A 26,963-nucleotide genomic window follows, 5' to 3' on the forward strand; every position below is an offset into this window, starting at 1 on the left:
AATGTGTGAAGAACTACATAAAGAACTAAATTTGCTGATATAAAATATGTGGGCTGGAGAGAGGGCTCAGTGATTAAGAGCACTGGTTGCTCTTCCAGAACACCTAGTTTGATTCCCAGAACCCAACCTGTAGATCTACCAGTAACTCCAGGGTTCTGCTGCCCTCTCCTGGCCTCTGCAGGCACTGTACCCACAATGTACACTGACATTCAGGAAAACACTAATACAGACAAATAAAACGTAAAATTTATAAACAAGTGATATGTTAGATCTCAAGCTAAAGAAACTGTTTTTAACTCACATCCATCAAACTTATATTAAACGCCTCTAACTGATTTCTAGACAGAGCCAGGTCAATAAGGGCAGCCTCACTTTGTCCCCAGCAAGATCACTTACACATCCCCTAAACATTCACTGGGATGGGTTAATAAGGTGCTGCCATTATAGCCTAGTCATATTTTCCATTTTTCATTCCTTTTAAAATAAAGATCAAACATTTTATTTAAATGCCTTCATGTAGCTTGTGCCAAAAAGCCCTGTTTGAAGAATGCCCTAAAACTCTCTTGTTATTAACAATTTAAAAGGCTATGAAACTCATATTCAATGTATTTAATTTTATGTGTATGAGTGTTTTTCATGCATGTGTCTATGCACCATGTGTGTGCCTGGTGTCTCAGAGGTCAGAAGAGGGCACTGGATCAGGACATAGAGGGTTGTAAGCCACATATAAATATAAGGGCTGGGATCAAAGCCAGACTGTGGAAAAGCAAGAACTTTCTCTCTAGCACCCCACTATATTGCCTTTTAAATGAAAAGCAAAATAGCAAGCTATTGAAGCTATTAAAGATAGCCCAGTAATGTTATTAGCAATATACAAATACAGTTTTTTTTTTTCCTTTTTAAACATATATTTAGAGAGACAGACAAATACCGGGTGTGGGGGGAGCAAATGTGTGGAGGTCACCATCTTTACATCTAAAACTAAATCTTTCAGTAAATAAATTGACCAGAATGCAAGGTTTAATGACAGGTCAACATAAGAAATCTGGTTTTTAAAAAACCAATGTGTTTAATGACAGACAGTTACACAATCTTTAAGTGATTTTATTGTTCCTCTGGTGAAACTTAAATATCGTCAAGGTCCCGGATCAAGTTCCTTCTCCTGGCTTGCCAACAGCTGTGCTCTGTCTTCTTTTGGTTTATTTAGTAGAAAGTGAACTATCTGCAGGAGAACCTCATCATCAAAGCCTTTCACATCATTATCTTCCACTGTCTCATAAAGAGGCTTACTCTGTGTCCCCCAACATATATTTTTACGTGGGTTGTTCTGATCAGCTTGGACAGTCAGTGCCAAAGTATTTAACTGGTAGCAGAAAAAAGAAAAGTATTTTCCGTCTGTGATCACAGCCTGGGAGACAAAAGGTCGAGCAACATCTGCTTCACTCCAGAACCCTGCAGAAGAAAACAGTGTTGGGATGTACACATTGATAAATGTTACCCAAAGAGAATACTCCAGAGGGTAGAAGACCTGTGGAAACCTGACCCACCAAATCCCTGACTCCCAATTTCCCTGTTTTTTTTTTTTTTTTTTTTTTTTTATAAACTCTATATTCTATTGCTGTATCAATGCTTCCTTGCTTCTAGAGTCCCCAGACTTATGACCCATCCTTTTCTGCAAACTGAATCTTCGGTCGCTTCTGGCATTCACTTGGTTATGAGAAGCTTTGCCTACACGAAGCATTCTGCAACTGGTGTTAACTTAATGACTTAGAGTATGCTCAAAAAATGTCCACACTAGCACCACGTAAAACCCAATATTCATTATGACCATTTATTTCACCAAATACAGATAGATACATACACAAGCTCTCAAAGTCATCAGAAAAGGTCTAGCTTTCTATGGTTTTAACCCCACGCCTTTGGATAATCCAGAGTCATTTGAAGGCGTTAAGAGGTTTTAAGAATTGCTGTCATTGCCTCTGGTGTCTCAGGACATAAGGTCACAGGATACCTTAATACCTTATCTACTCAAGTTCTCTGGCTGATTTTTGTTCTAGTCTGGCTGGTTAAATACTCTTAAATACCACCAAGGCCAGGAATCCATGTAAGTTCTCCATATGTCTATTTATACTAAATCCTTAGTGGCGAGATCGAACACATCACTTCTCAAAGGCACTAGGTAACAGCTTGTCATTCATGATCACACAGTGCCACTAGAAGTGCCACACACCCTTCCTCGTCCTACCTACTGCCGCCTTCCACTCCTATTAAAAAAATATAAGCCAGCAAGAAAAGCATAAAGTTGAAATGCATATCTGCCAATTAAAAGGAGGACTCCACTATGAACAATCTATATTAAAATTCCTTCTGGGTTATTATACAGGATTAGTCTAGTTCATATTTTGTAATTTTAGGCTCTGAGAGAACAGGAAGATGAAGATTATAGCCCTTTGACAGAGGACTGGCTTGGTCAGAACTCCAGCCTAGGAAAATAAAGTCCTACATGCTATAGCTTCTACCTTCTGCTACATCATCTCACAGCATTCTCCCCTTCCTTTACTAGTCACCTGCATCAATGTTGTTCCATACATACTTAAAAAGTCTGTTCTCATTACAGCCACTTATTTGGACTACTCCTCAAATAGCCAATAGGCTATTATCTCAGAGTATCTTCTAGATTCTGCCTGAATAGCTCACCACCATTCAGGTTTCTGAAACAGTCACTTCCAGACATCTTTCTAAAATCACTCTATTCAAATAGATTTTGCCTATAATGCTGGTACTTTCCCGTAACATCACCACTCTGCAAATAGTACATGATTATCTTTTGATTTCCACTGGAATCAAAGCTCTAGGGGAGTCAGGCTTGTGTTATTCAATACTGTCTCCAACAGTAACAACTCTACCATAAAATGCATTCAAGGGCTGGAGAGATGACTCAGTGGGCATTCTGGAGACCCAAGTACAACTCCTGGGCCCCCAAAAGAGGTGATGCCCTGTGACCTCCACATGCATGCCATGGCCCACACATCCCGCTTGCATCTACTGAAAAGAAAGGTTCCTAATCAGTATTCACTCCAATGTCATTTTCTCTAACTCAAGAATTTTAAAAAGGGTGGAAACCTATAAAGATTCTACTTAATCACTAGTAGTTATTTTTAAGTGTTTGTGAAAAACACTAGAAATTAATATATTCACACAGGAAGCAATCACAGTAAAAGATCAAGATTACTCATGTGTACTTGCAAATTTCAAATGTAAATTACTTCATTACAGATTTTTAAATAACAGCATTTTATATTAAAATGTTCAGATCCAAGGTCTGTTTTTACCTAAAGGAAAAAAAAATCTTAATAATTCCATTCTCAACCTGTTATACTTTCTAGAATGAAAACTGCCACCACATTGGGCTTACCTTGGTACATAGCTTGTGCTCCGGTCCAAGCGAAAAGACTTGCAATGGCATTAGCTCTGAAGACAGCTTCTACCTGCTCAGCTTGGTTCTGTCTTATCAGCCTGTCCCTATTCAGTTTGTCGGGTAACAGATGGAACTGGGTATGACCATAACAGCAGGGATCTGCTGGTTTTGAGCCTAATGGGAAAAATAAGAACATTTCAGATGAAATGAGAGTAGGCAGAAGCCGAGGGGCACATGCTTTAGCATTTGTTTCAAACATATCTTTCTCCTTGGAACATATGTTCCATACTCGAAAGACAAGAAATAGACTGAATCGCCTTACATATTTTTTATTGACTACAGTAGTTACTTAAAAACAATTTCCCAACCTGCTCATGATAACAAGGCTCACCAGAGCACAAAATAAGCCAGAAAGATACATATAAAAGGCATTTATAAACTTCCATGACTTAACTCCACCAATCCCTCTCAGTCATTATTAAGAGCTACGACTGCAGTATCCCTCGGAGGTGCACTTTAGGAAGGCTCAGGTTGTAAAAGTGCTGGCTGGGCAACCCTAATGACTTGCGGTCAGTTTCTGGAACCCACACTGCAGAAAGAAGAATGGGTTGCACAAAGGCGCTCTCTGACCTCCACACGTGCTCTGCAACACTTGCACACCCACGCGTATACTATGCACACACATTCACAAAAACATGTAAAACAATAACGTAACAAGTAAAATTACAATGAATGTAAGAATAGTATTTTTGTTCTTTTTTTTTTTTTTTAAAGAAGGTTTTTATATCTCTAAGTAAAGAAAGTCAATATCTTACTGGGTAGCGCTTGCCTAGAACACAGGAAGCGCTGATTTGAGTCTGAACACAGATAATGTCAGCACAGTGGTGCACGCCCTGCCCTTAACCTCAGCAACGGGGATCTGGGGGCAGGAGGCTCTGCAGTTTCAAGGCTATCTGCTACTCCACAATGAGTGTTAAGCCAGCCAGGGACAAAGACAGGAAAGAGAGTAAGAGCAAGCAAAGGCAGAAAGAGAAACAAGGCCAGTGGGTAAAAACGTAGGACAGAAAAGGAAATGCAAGGCAAGAAGGAAAGGAGTGCAAAGGCGGAAAGGACTGGCAGTCCAGCTTCCATGAAATGCGGACACACCCCTCTTCATTGCTAGCACTCTCATGAAATACAGACACACTCCACTTGATTGCTAGGGCTCTCATGAAATACAGACACACTCCATTTCATTGCTAGTGCTCTCATGAAATACAGACACACTCCACTTCATTGCTAGAGCAGTTTTAAAACAATTCCCAGTCACTAAGACTAAGTGCCTGAGAAAGCACTAATTCAATGGCATGGAGGACTATGACAATGCTTTCTGAAGGCCTTTGTTGAGAACATCAAGGTGTGTGAGGGCCTACAAGTGCTTGACCTCCTGATGTACCTGTGGTGTAGAATGAGCAGGATGCGTCAATGAAAGGCCACTCATGATCCCAAGTCCAGTTCTAAATGTACAAACTACTTTTTCTATATAACAAAACAAAAGCCTCACAAGAATAACAATTTTTGAAGGCTAAATGTTGTTAATGCAGCAGACACAAAACTATCAAATTAAGAGCTAATTTTCTCTCCAATTTTCACTCATGTTATAATACCTTGAGATTATGAACAATACTGCTCATAGCCAACTAACCTTCTGAGTCTTTAAGAATTAAATCTGAGCTAGGTGTGGTAATATACCATTCTACAGTAGGAAGGAAGAGGCAAGGGGGCTCCTGCCCCAAGTTCAGGGCTAGTCAGGGCTACATAATGAGTTCAAGGCTAACTGAGTCACAGAAACCCTGTCTCCATCAAAAAAAATAATAAAATATAATAATTCAAAATTAAACATCCCCATATAGCTTCTATGGGTCCAATGTAAAGAGAAACTTACCAGTAAATATGCTATTTTCATACTGCCGTTTAAACAATGGGAGTTTGTCTGGTTTACATTTCATAACAGGGATTTCTGTAGGAATGGAATAATCCAATGGCACAAACTTGAAGAATAAAAAAAAAAAAAAATACAGGGAATTCAGAAACACTGTATCCACCTCATTTACAATATCTTATCTTTAAATTTTTTCAATGAGTTATTTCTTACAAAATAATCTTATTGTACAAATCGAGTATCTCTGAATCAAAAGTCTTAAGTGTTTCAAACTTCATGTTTCCAAAATTTGGAATATTCAGAGCCTGCAGGATAGACATTCCTAAATCAAATGCTAAATCTGAAATGTTCTGACTTCTGGAGTGTTTCGGACAACATTCTCAAAACAGAAGAGCTCGCCTGCACTAATATCTGTTGATAGAACTAAAGTGGTCATATGTAGAAAGTTTTAAAAAAAAAATCTGCTCTAAAAAACAATCATAAATTGATCTTACCACATGATGCCTTACCTATTCGACCTTGGTAGAACATAACATCCCAAACCAGAGAGTTGAAAAAGATTTCCAGAGAAGTTGCCCTCATGAACAAACATGGAAGGCAAGAAATCTACCAACATACCTAACCATAGGTCAACCAGTTACCCGATCACCCTTTGGCAATGCTCACACCGGATGCCAACAGATACAAACACTTACCTCAGGGAGTTGCTTAGATATTCGAATCTGGTTGTGTGGTTTATCATTTATTTGGTACCGTAAAGCATCAATATGACCTTTTCGATGACCGGCAGGAATGCGTTCTTCACCACGCAACCAATAAAAGTCAACAGGGCGTTTACAATCTATCAAGAGATGCAAAATTTTCTTTATTATTTAGAGAAAATTAGTTATTAATTACGTAGTCCTAAACATGTTATGAATAGCATGTCTAAAATATATAGAAACTACAGAGAACGTAAGAATCTGAGTTACATACTTTAACCGTTATGTCTTAAATACAGTACTCGAAAACTTCATTCCGCTAACCACTGTAATTGACATGGTTTCTCAGTTAAAACTAAAGATGCTAAAATGAACAGCAACCACTCACCAGAATAAGATGAGAACTGATCTATGGAGTACTACATTTACTACCAGTCTAAAAGGTACATACAATTCTCATCACTGCCATTTTATACAAGATGAACTTAATTTCATCTGAACAAAGTTAAGTTTTCTAAGCCACCAATGGTGAATAGTCAAAAGTTACTCTACCTTCCTAACACACTACTTTTCTTGTACACACAAGGGAAGTAATACAGACACTATAAGGTTCAGCTTAGAACACATCTACAGCCATGGTAGAATGAGTTCAGTAATCACTAAGACACCTTCTGGGTCATAGACATAAACGGATTACAGACACAGATTATCAGCTGGGGTGTGGCTCAGAGGCAGAGAGTATTCTAATCCCTGAGTTCAACCCCCAGTACTGCCTCCCCATCAAAACCAAACCAAAACATACATTCTTTTTCACGTCCACACGGAACGTAAAAAAATTCTGTCTACTGAGACCAAATCTGTTGGGCCTGAAGGCAGCAACAGTTAACGTGTACCTTTTTACTCTTCATTTACAAAATGAATTCATGATATGTACTCTGTTATTATGAGGAATAACTAGGTGGCATTTAGAACTTTTGGAAAAGGGATCCGACACACAGTAGATGCTAAGAAAATGTTACTAACGCTGATAATATCTTATTTACCTTTCGCCATTCTAGGGCCAAACAGTATGACAGCAATTCTCATCTTGACATTAAGGCAAAGTAAGAGAGATTGATGTTTTACCTATGGTCACCCAGCTTTCGAGCGGGGCTGCCAAAAGACAACCCCAAGTTAGTTGCACTCTCTACTAGCCTCTTAGAAACTTTTGGCTGCTCAGACACAACACCTGATCAAGGCAATGGGAACGTGATGAGCTTCGGCTGGGTCTAAACTTTAACAAGTAGTCCTTAGGAGGGCAGGCCACCAGAAACTTGGTCCCTAAGTCCTAACTCACCGAGTGCTACGACACCTGCAGGAAAGCTTGGCCCACGGCGTCCCCACTTCCCCCGTTCAGGGTGGGAGTCCCAAGCTCACCGAGAGTAGCAGTGCTCAGGACAGGGTTGAGTGGAGCGAGCAGGTTCACGAGCGTCCCCACGACCTGGTCCAGGACGGAGGAAGCGAGGGCCTGGCGACGATCGAAGTGGGAGCGGGGCTGGCGGCGCCGCACGTAGACCTGCTCCTGCAAGATGCAGTCGCACACGGCGGCACGCAGGGCGGCGAGGTCGGGCGAGGGCGGCGACGGCGACAGCGCCGGGGCGGGCGGCAGGCCCGAGACGAACACGGTCTTGGTGAAGCTCTGGTACCAGCGGTCGGCGTTCAAGGCCGGGATCTGCGGATGCACCACGTACTTCTTGAACTGCATCTTGGTGAGGATCCGTATCTTCTCGTCCGCCGACGGGGCCGCGTGCACCGTCGCCTGCCAGCGCTGCACCCGCCGCTGCCGGGCCGCTTTGCTGTCGGCGGTCATGGAAGCCACGATCGGCGGGTACCGCGCGACGGGCGTCGCCACCACCTCCAGGTCGCTCACCTCCCGGGCCGAGGCGGACGCCTTAACAGCGGCATTCTGAGACAATCCCCGGCCGCGGGGCAACAGTTTCCAATACCTGGCCGCCGCCATCTTCGCCCGCCGCGACCCGGAACTTGAGGTCAAGTGGCAGGAATTGTTCCTGTTCGCTTGCCGAAGGGACCAATGGCTTCTTGGAGGTGGATACTAGGAGTGCCTGTGGTGCGTTGCGTCATCTAGTTTGCAACCAATCAGCTTGCTCCTTGAAGTTTGTCGTATTCTTTTTGAGTATTTGTCCGCCAAAGAATTCGCTTGCCCCAGATATTTTTGCACCGGTTATGCTCTGAAGAATGAAACAATTAAAGTCCTTGCTCGTAGGATGTTTTAGGGACTCGCATTTTTTTTCACACGCAAACATTTAGAAATATCCTCCAAATAGAAACTTAAAATCCGTACAGTTCTAGCTTCATTTCTGTACCTCATTTAGTCCGTTACCCTCCACCACCTTTAGAACTAGAAAGTTATTTTACGAAATGCAACATGCCTTTACTTTTGCTAATTATAAAAATTATATCAGCATCACTTACCTGTGAACGAGACTAAATTTTAGGGAAACGATTTCATACATTCTTCAGTGCTAATGAGGTAATATAATTTATTTTGAAATGGGGAAATGTGTTTTTAGTTGACTATAAAAGGCATCAGGGAATACATGAAATAAACCATACTAAACAATTTGTTTGAATTTTGCTGAGTATTAAACCATTGCTACTTTGGAATGAACGGATTCTTTACAATAAACTTCATAAAGAAACTATCACTTTATTTTTTCAGTCTACAGCAACCAATCAATAAATGTGCATAATGAATGTTCAGAAATACCTGTGAAAAATCACCAAAATTTCACAAAGTCTTAGTTCATTTCAGACCACCTATTTCAGTGACTTTTGCTATAATTAAGAACTAGACTAATAGTGGTTTTGACTTATGGAAATGATTCTTGAGGATGTTGTGAACAAATATTTGTTTCTAAAAAGACTGTGCATATCTTTAGATTACAACTGATGGTACAGTTCATGAAGTTTCAGTCCTATAAAACAAAAGTATAGAAAAGAAGTAGCTAAGTTTCGTTAATACCTCTTGTGAGAAGTACCTAACTTTAATATCCTTTTAACATTAATAACAAAATGATCTCAATCTTCATGCTCATATTCAACACTTAAAGAATATAAATGACTTGCTGAATAGCAATACAAGTTGAAATGCCGTTTTGTGTCAAAAACATCCTTTTAGAATATCATGTAAATGTAAGTCGTTATTTATATTATCATAAAATTTCAAGACTTATTTTAGACATAAACGTCACCTCTAGGGAACAGTTAACACTAGAAGGCATAATTCTGTCCGGGTATATTGTGTTTGTGTGTGGTAGTAAATCAAAATAATTAAGACATATTTAAGAGGAGAGGTAGGAGACCCCTGTAATGGAGCTAACTCCGGTAAAGGACCAAATTTTAGCTATAGAAAGGAGAAGGCTTCCTTTCTAATATGATTCAAATCTTTTGGGTTGCATGCAAGGAATCAGACATAAAGCCAAAAGCTACCCACTGTCTTAGGGGCAGAGGTGGTACTTGGTCCCAGGTTGTCTGCCACTCAGGCTGTTTCATTTAATGGATATTTATGAGTGTACCTTATGTGTTGCGAGCCAAAGAGACCTTGCATTCTTAACTGGAAGAAAAACCGTAATAATAATACATAACTTTATGATTTATTATAAACTCATAGGTACCATGGGAAAAAAATAAAGTGGGCAAAGAAAAATCTGAGTGTACTCTAGTGTGTGGGTAGATGCTTACAATGTAAAAAGTCTGACCAGAGTACTATTGTTTGTAAAGGTATCATTTGAGAAATGAGTCATGAAAATACTGGAGAGGGAGGTTCCAGAAGGAGAAACACATGCAGAGACTCTGAAATGGGAGCATAACCTGAAGATACAAGTAGAAAGGCCACGTGAATGAAAAAACAAAATAGATAATGGGTATAACAGAGCCCCAAACCTTAATAGGCACCCAGACATTAGCAGTACTGACTTCATGATAGAAGGTAAATTTAGGTCATAAAACTCAGCATATAGACAATAGCACCTGCCAATATGGAAACCAAGATTTAATCCATTCAAGTCCATAGTTCTGGGAAAAATCTCTCCATTTATTAACCTTGCTTTTTTGGCTTCAGTTCCATTTCTGACTGTTCTTGTTAACTGATATATGTCAACCCAGGACACTTTATTTTTTTAATTTTACTTTTTGCAGTTAAAAGCTCACCCTGGGATCCCTTGGGGTAGTTATTGATCAGCTAACAATAAAGACTTTCTATTGGCTTAAATCTATGTGTGAGCAGTCTTCTCCAGTGACTATCACACAACAATGGGGAAGTAGTAGGAATTTATAAGAGAAAGGAGAAGAATCGAACTTAGAGGTGACTCTGGCTAGAACTCAGAGTGGCTAGAAAGCTGCTGAACTTAGATATCATAACTTAATTTAGATTTAATTATTTTCTGTGTATCAATTAGCTTAGACTGTTTAATTCATGCGATTCTTCTGGAGAATGAAGTCCAAAATGAGAGTTTCATTATGGTCAGAATCTTGTGAGGGCTTCTTGACTTATAAACAGTTTCACATAGTGTAAAAAAATATGCTCTTTGTGTTTTCTTGTATAAACACTAATCCTTTTATTACAGGTCTCTATTCTTTTCCTTTTAACTACACTTTAATTACTTCTAGAAGTTCAGTCACATGGAAGCTTTGGGCTTCGACATGGGGTTTTGGGTGGGGGAAGATGTAATTTCATCACTCACAACCATCACAGACACACACACGCACACGCGCACACACACACATATTATGGAAGGTCAAATAAACTGGTAAGTCCTTAAGTGATCCATAAACTTCAGATACTTTCAGAAGGACAAGGAATGGATTATTGATAATCTAAATGTATCACCTAGAACTAGACAGAGTTTTTAAGCAATACCCAAAGGTTACATGTTTGTTTCATTGTTAGAGAATTCTTAACATGACAAATTACAAAACTGGTAAGCTAATTGAGGAGTGGCAGAGAGAGAGGAAAGTGATAAAGGTTGTCAAAGACAATGTAGCAATCATGACAGCCACATTCTGATTAGATTGTATCAGTCTCACAGTGCTGTTATTGTACTGCAGCTCTGAAAGCTGTTAGCATTACAGGAAACTAGGTAGAGGTATATGAGATTGTACTATATTATTTCTCTATTCTGCACTTCAAATTTTAATTAGGATGTTAGAAGAAGCTATTGGACCCAGAGGTGGTGTAGCCCATGATAAAAGCATGCATGAGAACAGAGGTTCAAAATCCAGTGCCACGAAAATATAAACTTAGAGGTTAAAAAATAAGGGCAGCTGCCCAAACTGACTACCAGAAGGAGAGAACCAATTCCTACAATCTTCATCATCTTCCTCTTCATCTCCCTCTTCATCTCCCTTTTCATCTCCTCCGAGCCCCGGGGTACAAGCCACTTTATACTCTCATATCCACTTGAATCGTGGCAGGCCACATCACCTCACCAGGCGCACGGCCTTAGCCAACCAGAAGAGCGGGAACATATCACCACCAAATATGGACCTGTTTACCACAAGCTCCATAGCCAACAGGCGCCATCTTTAAGGTGTGGCTTCAGGTAGCCCAGGGGAGAGGCTGTAGCCTCCTACAGTTCCCTCTTTGTTCCTTTTATTGCTGCAAGCAAGCTACATGGGCGAAGGTAGAGGTTCTCCATATGCAAACATAGGGGCCTTACACAAAGCCTTCCTCCGGGCTCACCACCCAGGGAGGCCTTGGCCAGCTCCCGTGTCATTTTACTGGGGGAGGGACACTTGGACACTTAACCCTCAAGCAATTAGACATGCCTTCCAGAGGACACCAAAAAGGTCACTAGCTGTCCCCTGTGCAGTGCTTAGCTTAGCATCCCATGGCAAGATGGAAAAATGGCAAGGCTATTTCTTTATGGCAGCAAGCCAAATCTGAGGTTATTGTCCCGCCTCCACGGCGGCAAAGGCCTGCACCACCATGGCAGAAGTGTGGGCCTGTGCGCGCTGCAACTGACACATACACCATGCACACAACACACAGCAAAAATTCCCCAGAAGACCATCCCTCCCCAATCCTTGAGGAAGCTGAAGGTCCTCTGGATCATCTTCAACCACTGCTGAGTGATGACAATCTCCACACGGATGTTCCTGTTTGTGGGACAAATTAGCTGCACGAGAAAAAATCTGAAACTGCACAGAGGTTACAGTTAACATTATGATTTGAATATATGGAAGGCAGTATTTTGGAAGCACCATTTCCACCTGACACAAAGACCTCACCAGGTGCACGGCCTTAGCCAACCAGAAGAGCGGGAACGTATCACCACCAAATATGGACCTGTTTACCACAAGCTCCATCTTTAATGTGCAGCTTCAGGTAGCCCAGGGGAGAGGCCGTAGCCTCCTACAACTAGGAGGTGGGCTTAATAGAAAATAGTTAATGTCACTGAGTATGTGCTAATGAAAGGGATATTGGGATTCTGGCCCCATCAAGAGAGAGTTTTTAATCTATCGCATGCTTCCATCATGATGTACTGCCTCATCTCGGGTCCAAAGTGAATGCTCCTCACTGTCATGAACCAGATATTCTGAAACTATGACCCGAAGACTTGTTTTTTTTTTCTCCCTTTAAAGTGACTATTTCAGGTATTCAAGTTAGAGCTATCTAATGATTTTTGAGAGTAAAAAAAAAAAAATCACCATTTCTTTTCATTTTTTTCCTTTTCTTTTCTTTTGTATTTTAAATTCCCCCCTTTAAAAGATGTTCCTAGAAGGGGCAGTATATCTTGATTAGAAAAACAACCGTCACGAGAAGCTCTTTGACCCAGGCCCTCTGTTCCTCTTTTCTACAGCACGCATGGGAGATGCCAGAAGCCACCAGGAGAAAAGCCTTGTTCAGTTAGAGTCACAAGGTGGAATTACAGATGCATACTTTGTTTAAAAAATGTGCTAGCCTAGATGTATGTCTCCATTCATACACAGGAAAAATCCACCATAATGAGACTCACTGCCATGGTTTTCCATACCTGCCCTATTTCTCCTGGTCTTGGCTTCAGAGTAGCAGACCTGGCCATTGCTTTACATAAAACTGAAGCTATTTTATGTATTATCTGTATTTATATAGTAAGACTACTTTTTATACAGAAGATCAAACGCCTATTGTTTTTCCAATTTGGAGAGTATTTCTTTAAATAAAATCAGAATCAAGCATGCCACAAATAGCCTTGTCATCTGTTGAAAACATATAATTCACTTCTTTTAAATTTTGCACTATATTTCATACTATGTATTTTCCATCTTGTAGTCTATTTCATATTTTTAATTCTTAAATATCATACACAATATTAAAAATATTTTAGAGTCCTGGGATCTTCATAATTGTGGACCAGTCTATCAGGTGAGTTTCATGTTATAATGTGTGCCCCTTTTCTTTTCTTGTTTCTTTTTTATTATTATTATTTTATTAGATATTTTCTTCATTTACATTTCAAACGCTATCCTGAATGACCCCTATACCCTCCCCCCAACTCTACTCCCCTGCCCACTCACTCCCACTTCTTGGCCCTGGTGTTCCCCTGTATGGGGCATATAAAGTTTGCAAGACCTAGGGGGCCTCTCTTCCTAATGATGGCGACTAGGCCATCTTGTGCTACATATGCAGCTCTGGGGATACTGATTAGTTCATATTGTTGTTCCACCTATAGGGTTGCAGCCCCCTTCAGTTCCTTGGGTAATTTCTCTAGCTCCTCCATTGGGGTCTCTGTGTTCTATCCTATAGATGACTGTGGGCATCCACTTCTATATTTGCCAGGCACTGGCATAGCCTCACAAGAGATAGCTATATCAGGGTCCTGTCAGCAAGTTCTTGCTGGCATATGCAATAGTGTCTGCGTTTGGTGACTGATAATGGGATGGACCCCCGGGTGGGGCAGTTTGCAGCACACTGGCAACAATTTGTCTCCCACAGTGCATGAATTGCATGTTTGCACTTTCTCAGCAACAATGTTAGCAATTTTCAAAAGTATCAGATATTAGTGTTGCTGTAGTTGATTAATCCAGTTTAATCTCCTCAGCAGCAGTGGTAGTGAAAATCTACCACTATTGTGGGTTCTAGAATGAAACACACACACACACACACACACACACACACACACACACAGCCTTGCATTTAATATGCCTTAGTTAGCTCAATGGCTGGCCCATTCCCAAAATTCCACTTTGCTAATGTCTCTCCTCTGATACTCCTGAGTTATTACTTACTAAAATCTATATTCCATCTTTGCTACCTTACACCCAATGGGGTTGGGGTTGGGGGCTGGGGCTCTTCCCCAGCTTTTACATGATAGGTACGCTTTCTCTTCTACCTCTTTCAAGCCTGGCTCTTATCCCTTTCTTGGCATGGTGCTATTAGCCGCTGGCAACTTTATTTACCAATCAAAGCCAACCAAGGGCAAGGACCCTCAGTGTCTTACAAGCAGACATGCGGATTCCCATGCAATTTTGGGAACCCCATTAATGTAATACAAGCAATAAACCAAATCCACAAACATATTAGGGATGAAGGTGTAACTCAGTGTCAGACCTCTGATCTTGTATTCAAAAATCTCAAAATCTGGTTCACCAAGTACATGCTATGCATAATTGTGGCAAATCTCTACATAATTGTAGTAAATCAGAACAGGTCACATGATACTTTTATTTATCAGATTACAATCAAGATTGAATAATAATGTCATATATTTGTTGGCAGTTTAGAATTTTTACTTCTATGAATAAACTTTACCATTTATTTGGGTGTTTCCTATTGAAATTCTTTGCTCATTAGTAATAGAAAATTTATTATATTTGGATAAGCACAAGGATTACAGATATTTCTGTGATATGTAGTTCACCGTTTGAGTTATTTGTTGAGACATTCATTATACCAGAATTTTAAGCATTCAAAATAGATGCTTTTGGGAACTCTAGCTGCTCATGTTGCAAAAGAAGGCCGACATATTTTAAAAATTTGTATAGTAATTCTACCAATATGAATCTGCCCAAATATTAAGAGCTCACCAAGTGGTTTTCAAATATCAAATGGTTGGCACTAAAAACTTACACATACAACTAGCATTTCATGGACTGTGTAGGTTGCATTCATGCATTTAGAAATGTGTGCGTATGTATGTGTGTCTCTGTGAGTGTCTGTATATGTATAATATGTACACATACATACACCAACAATTAAAGGAAAAAGATAATGAACTTGAAAGAGAACACAATGAAGTACATGTGAGGATTTGGGAGGGAGATAGGGAAGGTCAAATGATGTAATTTCAATCTCAGGAAAAATGTTGCAAAATAGACACTGCAAGTTATGGCGAGTTCATAAAGAAATGTCAGTCCCTGGAGACTTATGATAAGATTCAGTAGAAGTGTGTCGATCATTGTACATCTGGAAGGATGTACTAGATACATGTCCCAAATTGATTTAGATTTGACTTTGGATTGACAGAGGATCCTTTGAAGATGAATATGGGTGTAATAAGTGGCTTAGGAATTAAGACTCTGAAATAAAAACAGAAGCATGGTTAAAGAATGAACACACATTATTTTCCTGAATTGTATATAATTCAATTACATCAACATCAATTACGTCCAACTATTCAGTAAATTTAGGCCTCTGCTTTGCTTTGCTATATATTTTGTCAATGTTAATAAAATGACCCTTCCAGCTGTCTGTAATGAGCACACCGCCTCTGGTCAGCAGCATATGCTACTAGAACTGGTGTTGGGAGAGTAATATCCACTTCCTGACACTATTTCGTTTTTTATATGTTTTATACTGCTTAACCTACACACACAGGCACACACATGCACGCACACACATATATATACACATGCGAGCACACAAACACAACTGAAGTTCATGAATAAGAAGAGAGTTTTATCTTTAATACATTCTCTTTAAATACACATATACCTTAGGCACAATAATGTAATTATCCTTCTTCATTACTGTTAGCTGTTTATTGTCCTGTCCACAATTAAAGAGACAAACACTTATGAATAGTGCTGTTTAAGATCTCTCCTTTTATCTTGGTAGTAAGATAGAAGAACGGCATTGACAGCATGAAAAAAGAGCCAGTGGAGGAAATACCTGGTTGATGAATATAATAGGGATTTCTGACATTTTCAAGTGCCATACACATAAGCAAATTTCAGAGGAGAGAAGGAAAGGAAGGCATAACCTATGAATTCACACAAAGCCAGGAGAAACGTAACTATCTCATCTGGCTCTAAAACATAAGGTGGGTTATTCCCAGCCTTACAGTAATTTAATGAAATATTTATAAATCAAAATTAAAACCAAGGGCTGGAGAGACGGTTGAGCCATCGAGAGCACTGGGACCCACAAATACAGAGATCCACAGCCAGATATCCAGAGAATGAGAGACTTTGGAACACTCAGACCAAAAAGGGATGCCTCCATCAGATCCCTCCCCTTGAGGTCTTGGAGCTCCATGGAAGGGGAAGTAGATAGACTGAGTAGGAAGAACCAGAAGTGATGCAGAACACACACACACACACACACACACACAAATCAAGGCCTTCTACACACAACTGGGATGGCATATGATAAACTCACAGAGACTGTGGCAGCATGCACAGAGCCTGCAGGAGCCTCCACCAGGCAGAGTCCTAGAGCTAAGAGGAAAAGTAGACACGCGCCCCCATCCCCAACTCAGAAGCTAGCCTCAAGGGATAAATGCTTGCTAATGAATTAGACTTCTCCAAGGGATTCTTACTGGGGCACTCTTAAGCAGGCCCCACCCACAGCAGTAATGGCCAAGCAACATCTTTGCAGACTCTTTATCTGATAACTTTGCCAGAGAATTTTTTTTTTTCTGCACAGGTCCTTTGTGTAGATACTATGGGTACCAGTTCAGGATTTTATGTGATTTCTGTGTGTACAAACATGGATGTCTCTGTCTATATGAATTTCTTGTGGGTATTCTTTGGCTCTTTTGGTTGTTTTGTAACATTATCATTTATTTGGTTTCGATTTATATTGTTTTATTTTGTTTCACAATTACTTCTTAGATGCATGTTTGTTTTCTGAAAAGAGATAGAGAAGGAGTGGATCAACGTGGAAGGAGAAATAGGGTGGAAATGGGAGGAGTGCTGGGAGGATCATAGTCAGAATGTATTGTATATATATAAAAAAAATCTATTTTCGTTTAAAGAAAGGAAAATTAAAAAAGAAAAAAAAAAGATGACTTTTCTTCCAGAAGCCCTGCATTCGATCCTGATCCCTGGCACCTACACGGTGGCTTATAATTATCTATAACTCCAGGACCAGGGATCCAACAGTCTCCTCATCTCATCTCCATGGATAACAGGTATACATGTGATGCACAAGCATACATGCAATAAAAATGTGTACATGAAATAAAAATTAACAAATCTCTTTGAATATCAAACTTTAAAATAAAACCAATGATAAGTCATTTTAAAGCACAATTGGCTCAGTCTACTTGTAGTGTAGTAATATGCTCCAGGAATCCAGGTATAGGAGACCTCATTAAATGTTAGCAAGGGAGTTTCCCTGAACTCACGTGCTTTATGAATAATTGCTATGCCTCCTCCCTTGTAAAGGCATTTTAGGGGGAATCCCAATGAATTTAATATACTATTTTGTATAAAGGACCAGATTTCAAACGGTTTAAATGTTCCACCGAAGTTATTACTCTTAAAGCATCAGGTTATATATTTTTCTATTGCTGTCATTGAAATATTTGAGGTCTGAAATATGACTTACTTAAAATTCAGACATATATTTCCAGTGTTCCTTCAACTTACACAATATAGTGTTCCTTAACTCATGCACATGGCAGTAATCTGTTATATTTAGAACATATGGCGGCATTTGATATATCAAATGTCTTTGGCAAATGAAGTCATCCCAGTTTTATGGAAACTTGTCTGCAATATGACATAGGGGAAAAACAATGATTTTCCTCTCATTATTCATTATATTTCCTTCAAATTCACATTCAACGCAACTTGGCCTAAGACACGATTTTCCTAAAATAACGCAAGAAGTTAAAATAGACTCAATAAATGGGCATCAAAGTGCGATATTAACAATGGGAAAATAAATTGTTACCACCTTTTTGGCGAGTATGTTGGTGATATATTTCTGCCTTTTAAAAAAAAATGTCCATTACTTCTGACCCTTAGGAAATAATTCAGAATACAAAAGAGTGACTCAATATAATTTTTTAAAATTAAAAATGTATACAGACATACACACTCGAGTTTTATGGGTGGCACTGGGTCAACAGCTGCACCCACTAGCACCAAAAATAAAATAACATAAAATAAAATATACAATAAATTTAGCTTTATTCGGGTTAAGGGAATGAGGCTTACTCTTAGCAGTAATAACTATCGCCTTCCAGCAGATACCAATCCCTACCCTGTAGCTGGAAGACTCGAGTGGGCAGAACATTTAATTACAGGTGGAGGCAGCATCTCTCTAGGACTCCTTAGGTCATGACTTCTTTCCATCCAGCCTTTTGTTTATCCACCGAGAAAGGTAATTTTTTTTTCCTCTCCCTCCAAATAGAGGAATACCCCTCTGTAGATTGCATTCGTCCTTCGTCCTTCACTTCATTTGCATGTGCGTTACATTCTAACTCTTTTTTTTTTCCCGTTCTTGTATGCCATTTTATACAACAAATGAGGTGGAGAAGAGAAATATATCTTTTTGGACCAGGGTTCAGAGCATCAGAATGCTAATGTTGTCTGAAGTAATAGCAGAGGGAATTGGGGGAAATCCATAACTCCTCTGATACTTGGCAATATTTTCCTGTCCCATTCATAACAGTAAATATCACATACATATAGTCTTATTATATATATATATATATATATATATATATATATATATATATATATATATACATATGTTGGCTTTATATAAAACTATATCTACATACTTAGCCTAATGATAGGGACTAGTTTGATTTGAAGATTATTTGTAGCATAGATGCATTATTCATAAAGTCATTAAAGGAAGTTAATGAAATAATGCAAATAATTTTGAAATAAATATATTTAAAACCTGTGCACAACACATGGCGTTAAGAAATAATGTCTATCTACCCCATCCGGGAGTCCATCCCATCATCAGCCACCAAACCTAGACACTAATGCTCATGCCAGCAAGATTCTGCTGAAGGGACCCTGATATTGCGGCCTCTTGGGAGGCTATGCCAGAAGATAGTCAGATAGCAAACTAAGAGAAGACAAATGGTTTCACACAGGAAATAGATTTTGACAGCAATGAAAGACAAAAAGTAGCCCAACTGAAGACATTTAAAAGGATTTTTAAAATTCCACTCTAATTGTCATGAAGAAATCAGTGAAGTTGGATCAAGAAGGAATATATCAGCAGATTTTGCATATATACTCAGCTGAAATTGTATTCTGAAGTAAGACAAATTGAGAAATATCTCTAAAAATAAATGCTCCCTTCTTGAAAAATCATGTGATTAACAGACATTTCCCAAATAAGAACAAGACTGATTTTTAGTGGAACAAGATAATGAGTCTAATTTTGACTATTTTATGATTGAGCCGTTATCAGAATATCTACAGAAAATGGCAGTACTAGATGTGTATTAGGAAGACTGTGAAAAAGAGGAAACCTTGGAATACTAGGAGAAAGTCCTTTGGAGACTTTGGACGTGAGCATCTCGGGAGTTGTCGGATTACAGGAACCGTTCCTGTAATTACAGGAAAGGAAAAAAAGAAAGACATCCTAAGATATTCTAAGAAAACAATGGTAGAGTGGTCTGAGAGACAGCATATTTGAGAATCTCAAATAGCACTGAAGAAAACTGAAATGAGGAGAGTATTTGTATTGATTTAAGAACTGAGGAACTATTAAGACCAGGGAATGCAATCCTGAGGCAAATGGAGAACTGGTTTGCTCTGTGCTTTACAGAAAGAGGATCAGCAGGAGGAAATGCATTCTTCTAAAAGTTGTATTATTATTGAGTATAAAGTTGAATATACTCAACATTCAGTATTGAGCATAATATGATTTATTCATGACATGACTATGTTGCTAATATTTTCATAAAATTAGAAGAAAAAAACAACAGAGCTACAAGCTCACCCGTCCACTCAGCAGATTGAGTGTTGTCAGTGACTCCAGATAGTTTGCCCTCTACTATGACATTAGCCCAATACCCCTTCTCTTGAAAGACAGGTAGCCAGAATCCAAATCTTTATTTGTTATTTATTTGTCTTTCCTAGGTAGTTTTATCATGAATGAATGAGTATTTCTCTATATTTACCTTATTTGAATTATTTGCTTGTATTTGAGCAGTGAACTTATGAATAGTTCAAACTGGTTCAAACTAAGTAAATTTGCTTTGATTTTTGCTTCTTTTAAGTAAAGTTATGCTGTGTATCTTCTGCTGCGAGAGGTGTAATTAACTCCAAATTTATGCTCTCTGGGATGAATTTTGTAATTGTAGTTTATTATTGGATTTACATGTAGTACTAATTCCATATTATTTGATGTTTCACTTTCCATAGTTTCAGTTTTCCACAAATACCATCTGAAAATGTTAAATGGAAAATTCCAGAATTGCACAATTCATATGTGTCCTGTTGTGTGGCTATTCTCAATAGTAATAAAAATCGCATACTATTCTAATTCATCTTCTCTGGGGTAGAATCGTTGTACCCAGATTGCAACTTCATGACACTTAAAAGACACCTGGGTTTACAGATCCAATATTGTGCTATTAAAATGCTTAGTACAATTAAGACTCATTTAATAACAGGCCAAGCATCCAAGAGTTATGGTAGAGAGAAGGTACAAATCAAGGGAGGACAGATGATTTCTGGTTCTATGTGGTAAACAGGACACGTAGGAAAAGCATACTTCATGTAGAGTTTGGTATTCTCCATAGTTTTAAGGACACATTGGTGTCTTTAAACATGTCCTCTTACTAAAAATGGGGATATTTTATTGTGTTCTCTGAACAAACATCAGTAGATGAATCCCCTGTTAACATTTTCTTTTTCTTGTGTTTGGTAATTTAAAACAGTCTTCCTTCTATAGGCACTTCTCAATAGCATTCATTAGAAATGTACTGACTGTATTATATGAACACTGATTAAGGTCAAATCAATTTTCAAATGTGGTTTGTGTTTACTAGCAATTAGTCAGTCGCAACACTTGATACTCTCAGCCTTTCAGGGTTTTTCTCATTTGGTATAAAATATAAAGTTATTCTCTTCCATGGTTCTATGGTATAATTCCCTTCTTGCTACTGAATTTTAGAAAGTTTTTATACACTAGTCATTTTCTCTTCTGTTGTGAAATTCATGTTAAGATTTCGTTCATCTTTTGAACATGATTTTCAAACAAATTTCCCAGTTTGTGAATTTACCTTTCACCTACTCTATTTTATCATTCATCAGACAGAACATCTTCAGTTTGGTCATCGTTATGCTGATCTCATTTTTAAAATTCAGCATAAGGAGTACTTTTTAATCCTATGTTACAGATATTATCTTCCAAATTTTTGTAATTTTTCCTCTTTGCATTGTAGTTTTGTCTGCATCTGGAGTTGATTTTTGTGCCCGGTGTGATGTAAGGGTCGATTTTCCTGTTTTCCCCGTGACTAATAAATGAGTTCATTCTGTACTGTAGACAGCTGAGACCGATAGTCTCGAACTCTAAGTACTGCATGCCTGCATCTCTGGAAGCAGACTCTCCCTCTGAGTTCCTGTAGTCAAACTCATTTTTTTTTCTCAGAAATTTTAATCTGAAGTCTATTACACCATAATTCCAGTACTAGGTCAGACTTAAGTTTATAAGTAGAATCAAAGAAGCTGCCTAGTTTTTATCTCATCAATGGAGAAGAAGAAGAGATATCCAAGAGGAACACACACTAAGTCAATAGGAGAAAAGCCACTGAGGTGTAGAGCTGAAATGATTACAGTAGTTCACTAGTTTCTTGGGCAAAACATATGAGAAATTGTGTTTTTCCTTTCACTTTAAACGGAAGCACAAATCTGCGTAGACATGGACATAACGGTCAACACTCCTGTGTTTGGATTCTGCAATTATTCAAGTGTTTTTTAAAGCATTAATATCCTCAAAAGTACTTTTTCCATGGTGACTTTGAATTTTGATATATCACAAAGGAGAAAAAATACACCTCCAAAATCTAAATGCTCCAAAAGTGCATGACAAAGATCCTTGGACATAGTGGCAGCCATAGATTGTTCCTGACTAATTAGTGGATCAGTAGGTCCACTGGAGTCAGACTGTGTGCAAACGACAGTTTGATGTATCAACTTGGCCAGTCTCTGGCAAGTCTCTAGACCTTTCTGTGCCCCCATTACTTATCTTTAGGATAGAAGTAACAATGCAACTATGTGAAAAGGACATTTAAGTGTAACAATACAACTCCATAGTGCTTGGAAGAATAAGAGACATATCACAAACCTTCAATAGAATTAGCTATTCTGATTGTCCCCACTCTATGATAGCAGTGAGAGGGATCTGTTAAATGAAGTGGTCTGTAACTCCTATCAACATAATGGAAAGTAGACACTATTTAGTCTGAATCTGCCCCCATTTTCTGCCAGTTCAAGTTGCTACAGTTTCTAAGACCTATTTGAGGAAAGATTCCTTCATTCATGAAATTCAACATACGTCACTTAGTACCTTGAGAAAGTATTATTTGGACAGAGACACTCTGTGTGATACCCAAGCAATTAATATCAGCATCATTGGTTGTGAGCCTAACCTTTAATGGCTGAACCATCTCTCTAGCCCAGCATCATTGGGAAATGGCTCAAAATGTAAATAGTGGGTCCTTACTTAGCTCTCCCAAATCAAAACCCCAGGAGAGTGGTGTCCAGCAATCGATATTTCAAAATCTACTCCCCCCCCCAGGTATCATTCTTCTGCTTGATAAGGTTAAGAAACACTACCCTGGGTATCATTCCAGGGATGGATGAGAAAAGTCCATACCTTACTTGCTAAAATTAACAGATTTTAACTAAAGTGCTGTTTATATGTGACCCGATTTAAGAGAGCAAACAGGAACACAGAAACAATCAATAACGGGCAACAGAAAAACATGCATACCTTCAAAGGCACAGTGGAGAAAGGAGTATTGCCAGGGCCCAGACACCTTACCCTGCAGAATACCCATCTGATAGAAGCTGTGGTGATGGAGAAATTCAGATTAAAAACATACAGAGCAGATAGATACGCCCAAACTTTTCTCTTATCCTTGGCCAGATTTCACTAGGAACCAGTCAGAAAGGTAGAAAAACAGGATCACAGGGCTCTGATTTTCAGAGCACAGCAAGGAAGGGAGATGGGAGCAGATGGGAAACGCCCAGTGCACATTAAGTAGAGCACAACAGACCTGAAGAGAGAAATGGGAATTGAAGGCTCCATTAGATGGGCTTGCCATGTGGAAGACAAACCAGGTTCTCTGTAAATCCAGCTCACAGGACTGGTGCAGTAAACAGGTGTCAGGAGAGATTTCAGTCTCATTGAACAGACACTATTGAGTGCCTAGTGTTTGCTTTACTGGAGCATTGTCAGATCAAAAGCTATGAACAAAACACAGTCTGAAACTACTTTACAAAGCTTATGGGCCGGCCTAGGAAGAAACGATCAAATGTGTGATATTTTATGCAATATAAACTCTCTGGTGGCTAAGGCAGTGATGGATTAGACAATATTTTTCTTATAGGGAAAACTTGAAGAGAAAAATTAAGGAAACAGAATTTAAAAATGAAAGTTGTCCTGTCTTTCCTTTCTTTCTTTCTTTCTTTCTTTCTTTCTTTCTTTCTTTCTTTCTTTCTTTCTTTCTTTCTTTCTTTCTTTCTTTCTTTCTTCCTCCCCTTCTTCCTTCCTTCCTTCCTTCTTTTTTTCATTGAAACAAATCTTTGGGCAGGTGGGGAACCAAGTGGAAAAGTTATCAGGTGAGAAGGAGAAGACAAAAAAAAGTAGAAATAGAGATGGAGATGAAGGAGGAGAAGGAGATGAAAAAGGAAGAGAAAGAAAGAAGGATAACAAGCAGGGTAAATATCAAAGGAAACAGCAGTGGCTTCCACTCTGCTACCAAGTCATGACATTGCTTGACACGGAAGATCCAAAGAGGATTTCATACCTGTGAAATCTTGACTTGATCCCTAAAACTCACAGAAATTTTGTTCTTGTGAGTCTGATTTTTGTAGCAATGTAAGTATCAAGCTTACTTAGGAACCCTAAACTCTTTTTCATTTGCGAGTACTTTGTGTTTATTCTTTTGGAAATGGAAAATGACATAATTCCATCAAACATATGATAGTTAAGTTGCTCAAGTACCTTTGTAATTTAAGTGCACCGCTCAAAGCTTTTAAATAATGTGAAGTTATCGTCACCACTGAACGTTCCTGTGAAGCCTATTTCAGAAGGAAGAAGAAGGGCACACACGGGTGTACTTCTGTTAACCATTTTTACACGTCACCAGATTTCATGCAATGCTCTCTTTCTTTGTGGGATTCAATCCAACAATTCATGTTACATTTAGCTGTCACATTTTCCACATGCAAAGGCTTTTGAGATTTTCTTTGTTGACCTTGACAGTCATGAGAATTACGGATCAGGTTACATGGAGTCTGCTTCAGCTTCAGTTTGTCTGACATTTTTTTCATTGAGATTATTCGTTTTGGAGAGGATGGTTCCAGATGTGATGTGTCCTTCTTGTCATGTTCAATGAACATGTTGACAATCTGACATGGTTTTAATGATGCCATCTACTTAATTTGGTGACAATGAGAGGATATTTTCACAGTAAATAACCATCTTAGAATATTTTTAACTTGAAGGAAAATTTGAGTATTACTGCAATAAAAGAAAAAAAGCACCTTCTCTTTGCTTACATATATGGTTTCAGAGTCAAAACTGACCACAAGATGTCACTATTAACTTATGTTTGGAGAAGAAGACCATCCCGACTTGCAGCTTCTCAGGACACATGTGGTTAAAATTCATCCTGTTAAAAAATCCTTGACAATAATCAACCCTCAGTACACACACACACACACACACACACACACACACACACACACATATATATATATGCATACACACTACAATGTTGTTTAGAGTTTTGTGATGCTAATTTGTCTTTTTAGTTTTGTAAAATATTTCCTTGAATTCACACCCAAGTATATTTATTAGAAATTTAATTTAAAACAATGCCACTTGCTAATGAAGCCTCTGTTTTCAAATGCAGAACAAATCCACAAAAATCATTTGAGTTTATATTATTCTTCCAGTGAAGAACAATAGTTTCATTTGAACCCATGAACATTTCCTCCAAAAGAAATTTAGTAGATGTAAGAAAGCATTGTACAAGAAGCCTTTGAGTGGTTACATTAGGTCATATTCTCAAACAATGGCTTAGAAATTAATGCATTAAACTTATATCTGTTGCACTAAAAGTGTTCTATCTTAGACCTTAACTTCCAAGCCTTTAAAATATAAATATCTTTAAAAATAAAACCTGCCTAAATATCTTGCTCTCGAAAGGAGATCCTGCTGGCTGAGATAGTTTCACCGCTCCTCACGGTGATGGCTCTGGGGTCCTCCTTTTGACTTCATTTTCTCTTTCCAGCCCTACCGTTGCTAGAGTCCAGTGGTTACACCTGTGTTTGTTTTTAAACTCATTCCAATTCGTAGTGCATATGCCAAGGGCCGTGTATACAGCAACCACCCATTTCACTCCTTATGTTCAGTAAGTAGCTGCCAATCGGCATGTGTTCGCCGTACTCTCAAGCTAGTCTTTCAACCAGCTCTGCTCGCTGTTATCTTCTTCACTCTTTCTTTTCTTGTGACCCACAAAACTCCAAGCAAGTAGACTTTATTTATTAGTACTTTCCAAACAAATGAAAACAATGTTAAGGCATGAGGCTAGAACTCTGCGAGCTTCACACTTCCACCCCACCTCCCTTCTCTATACATTTAAGGCAGCTTCTTAAGTTGTTGAGAAAGATTAACTCTGGACACTTCTTTCCTAGTTGAACTAGATTTCTCCTTCGTAGTTGCTTCTCACTTTCACTGTCATAGCCGGTGATGACACACAGGGTAGAATCCTTTCTTGCTCCAATGTGATCATCCTTTAAACTGGGCAAAAATTCTCACCACCTAAGCATCTTCTTTGCTTCTGCTCACCCAGACATTTTTTGAGCATTTTCTCATTAATGCTACTTTGATACAACCCCATGACTTGTGATAACACTCTTCTGATATTGTTAAGGGTTAAATAGTTCTGTTCTATGCTATTCAGAGACACTAGGGCCAAGGCAATTCTTACAAAAGAAAACATTTAATTAGGTGTTTGCTTACAGTTTTAGAGGATTATTTCCTGATGATCATGACTGGAAGTAGGCAGATATAGTGCTGGAAATCCTCTGAAATATATACAGCTATATTTATCTGAAGTATATCTGAAAAGCTTTATAACCTGATCCAAAGTCAATAGGCAGAGGCAGCAGAGGAAGAGGCGGCTGGGTGGAGAAACTGGTCCTAGCCTGAGCTTTCAATACCTGGAAGCCCATTCCCAGTGATGCACCTCTTCAAAAACCAAACCAAACAACAAACACCACCACCACACCTCCGAGTTCTTCCCGAACAGTTCCACTAACTGTGGGTCCAGCATTTGAACATGTGAGCCTATGGAGGCTATTCCCATTCCCATTCAAACCACCACACTAAGCATTATGTTTGTTTAAACTCACCCAGACTTTACTGAGCAATTTTACCATTAGTGCCACTTTTAATGTTTAGCTGTGTTTTTGTCAGCAGAGTTTAGTCTATAAAAAATATGAG

General features: G+C 38.8%; 1 protein-coding gene across 1 annotated transcript; it reads right to left on the bottom strand.

Moving 5' to 3' along the window:
* Positions 1–1,046: 1,046 nt before the first annotated feature.
* Positions 1,047–8,051, bottom strand: Mrps30 (mitochondrial ribosomal protein S30). The gene is made up of 5 exons (XM_021208605.2): positions 7,457–8,051; positions 6,035–6,180; positions 5,343–5,448; positions 3,416–3,592; positions 1,047–1,452 (listed from the first exon to the last, which is right to left on the bottom strand). Exons 1-5 carry the CDS (start codon positions 8,037–8,039, stop codon positions 1,136–1,138), a joined length of 1,329 nt encoding a protein of 442 aa, XP_021064264.1. The 5' UTR covers positions 8,040–8,051; the 3' UTR covers positions 1,047–1,135.
* Between the last annotated feature and the right edge of the window lie 18,912 nt (positions 8,052–26,963).

Source organism: Mus pahari, chromosome 11, assembly GCF_900095145.1.
Source record: "Mus pahari chromosome 11, PAHARI_EIJ_v1.1, whole genome shotgun sequence".
NCBI lineage: Eukaryota > Metazoa > Chordata > Mammalia > Rodentia > Muridae > Mus > Mus pahari.